General features: G+C 41.5%; 2 protein-coding genes across 4 annotated transcripts in view; both read right to left on the bottom strand.

Moving 5' to 3' along the window:
• LOC308094528 (uncharacterized protein) overlaps positions 1-3,648 on the bottom strand; it is a 9,108-nt gene extending 5,460 nt beyond the window's left edge. The window contains exon 1 of the mRNA XM_080441254.1: positions 3,494-3,648. Within this exon, the coding sequence (XP_080297380.1) occupies positions 3,494-3,506 (13 nt within the window). The 5' untranslated portion in view covers positions 3,507-3,648. The remainder of the gene's footprint in view (positions 1-3,493) is intronic.
• Positions 3,649-8,771: 5,123 nt separating this feature from the next.
• glis1a (GLIS family zinc finger 1a) overlaps positions 8,772-12,272 on the bottom strand; it is a 34,056-nt gene continuing 30,555 nt past the window's right edge. For all 3 annotated transcript variants that reach the window (XM_080439672.1, XM_080439673.1, XM_080439674.1), the window contains exons 7-9: positions 11,305-11,456; positions 10,926-11,051; positions 8,772-9,734 (exon numbers count right to left, since the gene is read on the bottom strand). In XM_080439672.1, the coding sequence (XP_080295798.1) occupies positions 9,589-9,734; positions 10,926-11,051; positions 11,305-11,456 (424 nt within the window). In that variant the 3' untranslated portion in view covers positions 8,772-9,588. The remainder of the gene's footprint in view (positions 9,735-10,925; positions 11,052-11,304; positions 11,457-12,272) is intronic.

Raw genomic sequence — 12,272 nt, 5'->3', positions numbered from 1 at the left:
AACCCACTCTGCACATCACTCCCTCAGGCCCACGGATCTGTACTAGCCCCCTCTTTTTTCCCTCTACACCAATTATCTTTGCTGAAAATAGCTCATCTACAAGGCAAGCTCACAACGCTGTGAGCTTGTTGTCTCCGCCAGGCCGAAAGGCATGGCGAGAGTATGTTTTGCACCCTGTCCGTCCGTCCGCGTGTCCGTCCGCGTGTCCGTCCGCGTGTCCATGTGTCCGTCCGTCCGTATGTCTGTCTGTGAACAACTAATCTCCGGCATCTCTGCGTTAGCCCGGCCGCTGCGAAACTGTGCACACAGACTCCCTGGGTACGTCTGCCCCGAATCTTTCAGATTGGCCTGTTATAGCGCCACCAGGAGGCCGATTTGTACAAAACACATTTTTGGATAGCACTCCTACAGATTTTGTCCAAACCTCACGCAAATCGGTACACAGTATCTCTATAGTCATGTGATCAACACGGATCTGTCCGGTTTTCCATATTCTATCCTGATTGGCTAAGATTGACTTCCAAAGTTTGCAGGATTGGTTCGTTTTGAACAAAATGCCTCAAATCATCAATGCAGCATGCGATTTCCGTGAAATTTTGTGCGCAGCTTCCCACTGGGCAGAGGAAGAAATTCCACCCTTTTCACATTGGCCTGTTATAGCGCCACCAGCAGGTCTACTTTAGCAAAACACATTTTTGGAACAAAAAGCCTCAAATCATGAATGCACTGTCCGATTGAAAGGCCTAAGAAGAAATAGCACCCTTTTCACATTGGCCCATTATAGCGCCACCAGGAGGCCACAATAACCTACCTGACCTGGCGGAGACCTGTGCTCCGAGGAGCACTTTTCCCAGTAAATCTGCTGTTTTCACCAAATGTTCGCCCCAGAATAGGGATGTTTAAGTGGGTCGTTCAAGGCGACAGGGAAAAAAGCCCCTTCAGAGTTTCAATGAGCTTTGTGGTTCTCTGTTGCTCAATAGGTAAAGCATGACGATTACAATGCCTGGCTTATGTGAACCATTCCCTGTAAAACTCAATGGGTTAAAGATGTCACCACACAACTAAATCATCAATGTCCATTTTACTCTGACACTCACAGTATACACTAAAATGGCCCATTTTACTCTCTCAGAGATAAATGAATGCTGAGGATTTCACTGTGTAACACTGCCTGCCTGTTCTTTTTAGGTTTGATTTCCAACTGGGGACTCAATAAAAGTCCACCTGGAGGCACCTTCAAAGGGACAGGTTGTTGTTTTTTTGGTGTCAACTTAGCCAAACTGATCTGCAAACAATGCAGCTTAATATGTTTTCACAGAAAACAAAGCGCACAGAAACAAATAAGCAAAGCATAAGAAAGAAAGTGCATGTTTGTTCATCACTTTGAGATAAGGGGCTGTGTGTGTGTGTGTGTGTGTGTGTGTGTGTGTGTGTGTGTGTGTGTGTGTGTGTGTGTGTGTGTGTGTGTGTGTGTGTGTGTGTGTGTGTGTGTGTGTGTGTGTGTGTGTGTGTGTGAGAGAGAGGGAGCGTGTGTGAGCGTGTGTGAGCGTGTGTGAGCGTGCGTGTGCGTGCCACTGCATTCCTACATTTGCTTGTTTATTCACTATATGTCCCAGGCAGGCAGAATGATTTTACATTATGAACTGGTGTCTATGATGGCTACTGTCCATGTGCAGGACATTATCTCGTGACTCATTTGCATCCCACATGGCTCTTTGCCTTGTTCAAAAAAGATAGCTATCAGTAGTTATACATTCAAAGCTTTGTGTCACTGTGAAAAGGCACAGAAAAGTAGTTTGACACAACTGTGTAGAGTAGTACTGCATTACTACTTGGAGGCAATGGTGTGGTGTTTGCCACTTTTTTGTGTTATTCATAACTTCAGTGCATTCACCAATCACAAACCCTAGCATCCCTATTCCTGGGCATGTCCATGCATGTCATAATAGGAGAACATTTGGCAAAAAAATAGGCTAACATTCAGTGAAAATAGCATATCTACAACCTCGCAATCAGAATCAGTTTTATTGTCACATCACAGGTTTACAAAGTAAAAAAGTGGGTGAAATTCGTTTTTGTACATCGTTCCCATCGCAACGTTAGTTTCCATAGAAAGAAGAGGGGGGGGGGGGGGAGAAGAAGAGGGGTGTAGTCCACAGGTGTGTCCGAGGGGGGGCTAAGTCCAAGTCATTGTCCCTGCAATGTGATGCGTTGCAATGCGTAGCTTGTAGATCTGCTATTTTCCGCGATGTAAATGTAAATGCAAAGAATGAGGGGGCCAAGGATAGATCACTGGAGGACCCTATGGGGTTTAAGTGCTTACACATATCTGAAACAATGATATCTTGCTTAATGGGAACACAATCACAGTCTGAAGGTTTGATTCATTCATTAGGCAACTAGGTTGATAAGATTAAACAAGACAATCAGTCATGCTTTAGTTGTTTTGGTGGAAGTCAGGTCAACCATTAATTCTAAATATTGATGAAGTTTACCTTTGGAGTCTGGAGCCAAAGGTCAAGGATCCATATGTATGACAGACTTCAATCTTCAGGAAACAGCCAACACAATAGAATCCTGTGTGTGTGCAATTTTTTTGTTGTTCCTGAGAGTGTGCAAGAGTGTGTACACTCTCAGAGTTACATGAGTACTGAGGATTTCACTGTCTATATCAGTGTGAGGCGATGACTATTTAATTTGTAGCGTGGTCCACTTACCAGTGTTCTGTGTGTGTGCTATGTAAACAGTAGGGATTCTCGAGAATGTCTCGGGTGTGTACAACCAGAGAGAGGAGCAAGGTTTAATTCTGGAGCACACAAAAAAAATGACCTCACTGTGTAGCAATGTGAGTTGCTACATCCTCCCTGAGACTTTCCTCAGAGATAACGGCCTGCTTTCTATCGAACCTTTACATTGCCGTTTGAATCAGCATTTTTCTAAATGCATGCAAGATATTCCACATCAAGATATTAGAACCACTTTAAAGCAGAGCATGGAAGGGTGATGGTTTAAAAGGAGTAGTTCACCCAAAAAAAGTGACTTATTTTCTATCAATTACACACCCCATTGTTTTTGTCGCATTCCTGAGCCAATAAATTGATGACTGGGTCAACGGTCAGTAGGAGACTCTTTGAGATAATACACACACACACACACACACACACACACACACACACACACACACACACACACACACACACACACTAACCTATATATATATATATATATATATATATATATATATATATATATATATATATATATATATATATATATATATATATATATATATATATATACACACACACACACACACACACACACACACACACACACACACACACACACACACACACACACACTACATATTGGAATTGTTGCAATGGACATTAAGATAGTCTATAACCTAAATAATGGATTGTAAAAGAAATGGACTTGACTGTGATTTATAAGTGTGAGCATGCTGTTAAGTTGTTAAGAGGATTTCCCTTACCTTTGAATGCCATGGCTGCAACCTGTTGCTTTCCCTCTATGTGCTGCTGCCCTCATGGGCAGCTGAAGCGTTCAGTGCAAGGGACCTCTCTCTCTCTCTCTCTCTCTCTCTTCTCTCCGCATCACAGCCAGCTTTTAGCCTGCTGTTTAACCTTTACAGGATCTGGGTGTGTCGCTCCCTCCACTGACTGCTAAACTCCAAGCGGAATGTGGAAATTCAGCTTCCCGTGTTTGTGTCGGCAGGCGTGCGACGTGCGTGCGCGGGTGCGCGTGTGTATGTGTTTTACTTTGATCATAACGTGCGTGGCCGTGGGCCGTGGCGGGCGTGCGTGTGTGAGCGTGAATTCATCATCATCAGTGACTGGAACTTTAGATGGGCGCTTATTTTTTTGTTCCAATAAGCAGTAGTTAGTACTACCACTTTGTAATGGTAGTGCGCGCTCTGGTGGCTAATAAGTGGTTACAAAGTCGTCCAAGCATGTTTATACGGTGTCAAGTGCTTCAAAATAGGTATTAAGATAAGATCCATTTGTATTATATTTAAATATAAAGAATCATTCATAAATCAATCCACATTTCCAGTGCTGGAGGGATGGTGTATCTCCTTAGAAAAAAGAAGAACCTTGGTGCCCCCCCCCCTTCGTGGATGAACTGCTGTAACCATCAGTAGTGGAAATTAAGTAACTAAGTACATTTACTCAAGTACTGTCTGTAGGGTATTTCCAATTTTCAATACTTTTACTTTACTCCACTACTAGGCTAGGCCTACACCTCAGAGGAAATATTGTACTTTTACTCCACTACAATTATATGAAAACTTTAGTTACTAGTTGTTAGCTACTTTATAGATTTTGATTAAAACGCACTAACCACTTCAGCCCTATATACATTTTGGCCATTTAAAAATAGCATATCGACAAGCTCACAATGGGTCGCGATGCGACACAATGTGAGCTTGTAGTCGATCGTCTATTTTCAAAAGATTTTTCATACAATTTGAACTTGGGACATTCTGCAATCTGCACAATGAGTACTTTTACTTTTGGTACTTTAAGTATATTTTGATGTCGATACTTTTGCACTTTTACATTTTGAAAACTGGACTTCTACTTGTAACAGAGTAATTCCTTTCCTTTTAACAGGACGTTCATGAAAGTCCTTGCGGGCTTGTTTCCAATGAGGGCCTGTGAGCAATTAGGGGTTAAGAGTCTTGCTCAGGGACAAATTTCATTTCATCGACACATATGCTGGCGTGGCCTGGAATCGTACCTGGGGCAACCAGGGCCTCTGGCTCCCTAGTAATATCTACATTGCAGTATTGATAATTTTGCTTAAGTAAAGAAATGTAGTAGCCTACTTTTTCCACCACACCCATTACATAGCCTTAAATAGTGGGAAATCCCCACTATTTAAGTAGGGCTATGTAAGTCTAATAGTAATAATGGTTACAGTGGGAATTGAAATTGACTTAAAATTCTGTTAATCAGAACCATTCACACCATGGAAGGAAAGTAGGCTTTTAGCTATATAGCCATGCATGATGACCCTGCACAAATTACAACAGAAACCCTTTCAACTGTTCTAGCCTAATAAATATGTCATTTATAACTAAAAGTCCCAAGAAACCAATGTGGCATAAAGTCTATTGGAAAAATACTTAAACTAGAAAAAGTGCTCCTCGGAGCACAGGTCTCCGCCAGGTCAGGTAGGTTATTGTGGGCCAGCAATGTTCGGAATTCTTCAATCAGGATGGAATATGATAAAAATTGGACGGATCCGTCCGTCTTGATCACTTGACTATAGAGATAATGTGCACCGATTTGTGTGATGTTTGGACAAAATTAAAGTAAATTTTTTTTTTCAAAACGGGCCACTCCTGCAAACTTTACATGTCAGTCTTAGCCAATCAGGATGGAGTATGAAAAATCAAACAGATCTGTATTGATCACATGACTATAGACTAGAGGTGTACTGATTTGCGTGAAATTTGGATACAATCTGAAGGAGTAATATCCCATTTTTTTTACATAAGTCCTGGTGGCACTATAAAAGGCAGATATGAAAAGCCAATCAGGATGGAATATGAAAAATCTGAAAGGCCCGTTTCGTTTAATGGCTATAGAGATACTGTGTACCGATTTGCGTGATGTTTGGACAAAATCTGTAGGAGTACTGTAAAAAAATGTATTTTGCAAAAATCTGCCTCCTAGTGGCGCTATAACAGGCCCATGCTAAAAAGTTGGGCCAGAGGTTCTGCTCTGCTCTGCATCCAAGGAGTGTGTGCGCATAGTTTTGCTGCGATCAAGCCAACGGTCTGTCTGTCTGTGTCTGTCTGTCTTTCTATCGTCTGTCTTCCTAGCTATCTATCTATCTACCTACCTACCTACCTACCTACCTACCTACCTACCTACCTACCTACCTACCTACCTACCTATCTATCCATCCATTCATCCATTGTGAATATCATGAGGACCCGCTTTTATATGTGTTAAGTGACAATAGTGATTCAGCGTTGCAGTGGCATGAGAGCTGGTAATGTCAGCATTCCACCTCTGGAAAGGCTCACCCTGAGTCACCCACGTCAGCAGCCGGACAGGAGGCTACGCAAGCCAAGCCAGTTGCCAGCCTGCCCCGAGTGTGACGCCGGTCAATGGGGGGTTCAACAGCCAGGTTCCAGTACTGCCAGCACAGGGCCCATCAGAGAAGACCCGTGCAGCCATGTGGGAGCTCATTCAGCAGAGCAAGGAGGGTCTCTCCCCCGACACAGACCTTTCAGCAATGGGACCTACTCAACACATTCGCTGCCCACAACGAGGACTACCTGGACCATATTGGTCCAACTTGAGATCTGCCTTCGCCCCCTAGCAACTGCCCTTAGCAAAAAAAGTGCAACAGCATAACAGAAGATGTGGGCAATGGCAGCAGCAGGAGATCATTGAACCCTCCAACAGCCCCTGAGCGCTGGTGCGTGAATAGGACAATAACTGGAGGTTCTGTGTGGGTTACTGGCAGCTAAACTTTGTGACCCATAAGGATTCCTACCCGCTTCCCCTCATTGATGATGCACTCGACCACATCACTCCAGCTGCTTCAGCTCGGTGGACCACCGCAGTGCAGATAGAGCTATCTCCTGAGGCTGAGCCCGAGGCCTCTGAAACGCCCCCGCTACCTTCCAGTCCTGGCCAGGGTCCCTCAGAACCACTGTGTGGTCTACCTCGATGACCTCCTCACCCACGCACTGGATTTCAAGGTAGCTATGGCCAGGGCTGAAAAAAATATATATAAATACTACGAGTACAAACTACAAGCAGCAATAACTAAAAAAGTTTAAAGTGCATCAAGAGTGTAAAGTGTGTGTCAGTGGGTAAGTGTTTAGAATTTTGTATAGCCTGATATGTGTGCAAAAAACTATATAAATATGTACAGACAATTTACAACATATACAGAATATACATAAATGCAGAAGCATTAAATATTATGTGCTTAAGTGTAGCAATTCTGAGAAAGATACAATCCAAATACATACAATTAAATATGTGCAAGAGAATTGTCCCCCAAAAAAAGAAAATAAAAAGAAGAAGAAGGACTCTGTGTGTGCTCTGTTGTGAGCGAGACTATTTACAGATGAAAGACATTTGACCTGGCAGTTTGGTCATTGTTAAGGGCTCTGATAGCCCGAGGGAAAACAAAACTCTGTCTCTCTAGTGATAGAGAGACAGAGTTTTGCCTCTACAGTCAGGCATTTGCCTGACTGTAGAGGCACAAACAGTCCAGTGCTGGGATGGTGTGAGTCCTTTAAAATCCTTTTTGGTCTGCTCAAATACCTTCTGATGTAGGCCTATGAGTCCTGCAGGGATGGGACTTAATTCCCCATGGTGCACTAACTTAGCTGAGCGCACCTAGAGGAGCCATTCCTGTACCAAACGGTGATAGACTTCACCAGAATGCTCTGGTAGACGAGTAGAAGGATTAAAGGACCTTCTGTTATTTTGAGATTTCTCTGCTGTCAGAGGTGGAACAGTCCCTGCCTAGCCTTCCTCGCCACAGTGTCCATGTGCATTGTCCATGACAAGTCCTCAGTGATGTGCACACTGAGGTACACACTGAGGTACCCTCTCCAATGGGGTCTTGTTCATCATGAGGGGGGTGTGGGTCTGGGTCCTCTGCTGGTGGGTAAAGAAATCCATGACCCATCCATGGTTTATCGTTTATGTGATCGGGCCTATCACTGTCATATCTGCAATCTAGATGATTTTCCTGGCCACAAAGTCATATGGTTACATTGAGAACAAGGTGCATTCATTTCACTGGTATCTGCAATTTTGTTCTTTTGGCCATGAACCACATTTCATGACCATAGGTGAGAGTAGGAGCGAAGATTGACCGGTAGATCGAGAGCTTTGCCTTCTGGCTCAGCTCTCTTTTTGTCACAACACAGCAGTACACCAAAACTCAGATTCTCCGGTTTATCTCATGCAACATCCGCGCCTCACAAGAACAAGACCACAAGGTACTTCACTTGGGGTATGGCCTCACTCATTCCCTACCTGGAGTGGGCAATCCACCAGCTTCCTGCTGTAACAAGAATGGGGATGGAAAGGGAGAATGTCTGTCCAAAGTCCAAACTGACTTACTAGTGCACCAGGTCATCAGATGCTCCTCCAAGACACACTGCAGCAGCCTATTGGTGCACATACAAGACACATGACATTGAGTGCTCTGTTGCATGTAGCAACTGCTAAGGATAGGTTAGCGTTGACAAATATTCTTTAAGTTAAATAAAAAGGGCTATTTTAAATAATATGTAAAATAAATTGTTTTAAATTCATGTTAATCAATGCCAACATTTACATGGATAAGTGGCAGTTTTAGTTACCTTGTATACAATTATGCTAACACAGTAATGTTGCTTTAAAATATTATTTTAGTATGAAATAAAGTGGTACCAGGGTGTGATTGAAACACCTTTGAAAAATACTTTCTTGGATCTCTTTGGGACTTTTTATAAGTTATGGAGGAGACTTTAATGAGTATTAACATTTGTCAAGATTTTCTGTTGCAATTTGTGAGATGTAACAAATTGCCTACAGTAATGAGATTGTAACCCTACGGCCACTAGATGGCAGTATTGGAAAGAACATCAGAAGTCTGAATAGGGAGGCACACGTGGATCTGCTGCATAGCCTTATCATAAAGCAATTCATTGTTAGTATACAAGAATTAACATTTAGGATTCATAAGAACATACGCAATTGCTGTTTATTTGTTTATGCCTATACAGTATACATTAAAAGAAATACGAAATATCTGATTCCCTTTTGCTACAGAATCAATGTAAACATTTCTGGTTGGTCATTTTCTAACTGTCTCTGATAAAACAGAAAAGAGTGCACAAACACTACCTGTAAACAATGCACACCTCACTCTCTTGTAATAAAAAACAAACAAAAACGACAAATTCTTAGGAAGATGCTGCTAGAGACAAGACAACAAACATGTAAATGCAGTGTGTGAATGCAACAACAAAAAGGCGAAAGCAATAGAAAACATGTCTGGTAACTGTGTAGATGTCTGTGTTTGTTTGCCACTATAAATGTTGTGCTACTTGGGCTGTTCTCCATGAAGCTTTTGTCAGGGCCTCTGTACAACGTCCAACTCAGGCTCAGTCCGTATCCAGAAGAACTAATAGAGGTACAATTAGATTTTGATTCTTTTGGGCAGTTTATTAGCCTCAAGTGTGATCCATGCTGTATCACTGGGTCTGGCACTAGTATTGTACAGGCAGCAAGTCATTCCAGAGACAGAGGCTGCACTTCTCTTGTTCCAAAGTCTATCATTTTTGTCCATTTAATTTTATGTATGGTACTTAGCTGACCAGTCTAACCAAGTAGTGAGCCAATTGCGGTTCGGCATCTTGTTTAAGGGCACTTCAATAGTTTGAATGATCAGGAGGCTGTTGTTGGTTGTTGTGGATCACAACTGTGATTGGATCGCTGGGTTTCATATGCAGATCTGTCACATTGAGTTAGTCCCCTCAAAAGCTTGCTTTTTGGTGTATGTCTGTGGTCTGGTCAGACCCAATGGGGCTTTGCATCATCATGAGTCCAGGTATATGGAATAGATCTGGCTGAGGCAGCGGTCGACCCCTCCTGCCTGGAAGAGGAAGCTGTCATCTGGGCAGGGAGAGGTGGAATAGCCCCCACCCCCAGCCTGACCCTGGAGGTCCTGCAACAAGTCAAACCCTGAGAAGAGAGGAAATGGTGAGAAGGCTTAAAACAGCTTTTTTCCCCCAAAGCTGTCAAGTAAAAAACAAAACAAAGAAACGGACATATTGCTGCAAAATGTATGCTGTCTTGTTTATTGTTTATTTCCACACCGGACTGCACTTTGAGTACTAGATTGATTTCTTTTAATTGCTTTAATTGTCATTAATATTGTTTTAGTGGGAGCGCCATCATAATTTTGTTGTGTTTTTGTCTTGCACAGCAGTACAATGACAATAACGTATCTTAATATTTTTTATTATTACTATTCTTAGCTAATGGGACAGCAGTATAAAGAAACATGTTTTTACATTTGTAAAATTTTATTTTAGAGAGAGAAATTGTGTACATAAAAGCACTGGGGGAAAAAAAGAAACTTGAGAGGGCTTGAGAGAAAATAAAATAAATATTTAAAATATAATGTAGTTAACCTGAGTGAGACAATTTTATAGCATCAGTCCATCTGTACCTCTACAAAATCTGGTTGTAAGTGCCGTACATACTTAACCAAGTTAGTCTAGGATTTAATCACATTGTCATGAAACCTGGGAGAAATTATTTCCATGACATACATGTGTCATTTACTATTTCTATTTCTATCTACTCCTGTATAGTGGGGTTCTTAATCTTAATCGTTAAGAGTATAGTACAGTATTTCCTCTGAGCAGTTCAACATCCAATCATTTTAATTCTTAATTTACATTTTTTGTTTGATGGTGAGCAACACAATTTCCAATTGTTTGCATTGTTAATTCATTCGGTTGTTGACTGTACAAGAGCAGTTTTCTTGAGCAGCAGCAAAAGAAGACAAGAGAATGAAGAGGAATAAAACAACATAGCAGGATATGGTATTCAAACCCATGTACCCACATGCATGTACTGTTTACTGTATTCTATTGTCATACTGTTTTATTTTGCAGTTTGTAACCTTGCTAAGAAAGGTGAACAAATTAAGTTTATTACCTCCACTAACAGGGCTGAATGGGGGTTATGTTTTCCCCTATTAGTAGGCTGTTCCAAAGGGATGCTTAACTTTTGTGTTGAAAAGGTGAAGGGTCAAGGTTTAAGGTAATAATACTACTACTACTACTACTCATAATAATAATAATAATTATATCACACAATTCACTGTAAGTTGTGTAGTGTTGAGGATGGACCCCACATACAAACCTTTCATCTGATCTACTGCAGACTGAGCTGCAGAGTGTGAAGCACAGGGGTTTGTGATATAGTTGGCCGTCTCAAAGCCTCCATCACTTATTGTTTGTTCCATTTTCCCATCTCCATACAGACAGCCTTACCGGGACAGAGAGGAGCGAATAAAATAATAAATGAACGTAAATAAAACAGGGGAAATGAGGAGCATGAGGGGAAAAATAGGCGTGAGATCATCAGTAAAGTAAGAAATACAATTATATTCATAAAACATCATCCTCAAACCCAATGAATTAACAATTAAATACTAAAAACAAAGCAGTAAATGCACATTAAGAACATCCTGTGAGGCCAGTAACATTGACAAGTATCTGCTCTTTGATGGTTTATGTACCTTGCTGTTCTGAGAGAAGTTCCTGTTGGTTGTATATTCTGTGGAAGCCATGCATTCGTATGATGTCTGGTCTGTCTGGCAGAGCAGGGTAGTCCACTGAAGTCCTCACTGGGCTTCCATCAGTGGGCATGAAAGAGGATGCTTGGATATCCCTATAGAAATGAACATTTTTAACCATTAGTAATGTGGATATGATGACCAAACAGGTTGAGGCAAACAGTCTAAGCAGCCTTTTAAAACCAGGAACAGACAACATTTAAGCTATATCATATTACGATGGCAAAAGTCCCAGATGAAAGCTCATATTGCGCTTATTATGCAAGGGATAATCAACAGGGAGCCAGTCATTATTGAGAAATAAACCCCGACAGAGTGATTAGGTCTTTATCACCCTGAAGGGATTTATTTCTCACTAATGACTTGCTCCCTGTTGAGTATCCCACTAATTACACGGCTACTTAATGAAGAAATAAATAAATTGACCCAGAAGTAACAACATTAATTTATGCCAGGTGTGTCCAGTGCAATACAGTCAGCTCGGAAAACACTGGTAGGAAATGTTGATCGAAGATGAATCAATATTCTGTCACTACATTTTCTATTTCTTGCCTCAAATGTTTTGAAAAACATACTTGAGTGTGCTGTTTAGCCTGTAAATGACATTGTGTGTTTGTGCATGGCCACCATGTTGGATAAAGCAAAAATAAAGCAACGCAGATTGATATGAGCCAGGTGCCCATTCAGTGATTGACCAATCAGAATCAAGCATTCAAGCAAGCCGTGTAATAAATCAAGATATCGCCCAGCTCTTGGCTGTGTGAGAAAAAACAGCTGTTAACATAACAAAAAAAAACACAATTGCAAACATCATGATGAGGACTACAGTATATGCCACATACATGTAAAATGTTCTTTATCTTTAACACTGTAATACTCATACTGTATTATAATCTATCAATTACAGAGAT

This window comes from Gymnoscopelus braueri, assembly GCF_963280865.1.
Source record: "Gymnoscopelus braueri genome assembly, chromosome: 10".
Classification (NCBI taxonomy): domain Eukaryota; kingdom Metazoa; phylum Chordata; class Actinopteri; order Myctophiformes; family Myctophidae; genus Gymnoscopelus; species Gymnoscopelus braueri.
This window is presented reverse-complemented; position numbering and strand designations above follow the sequence as displayed.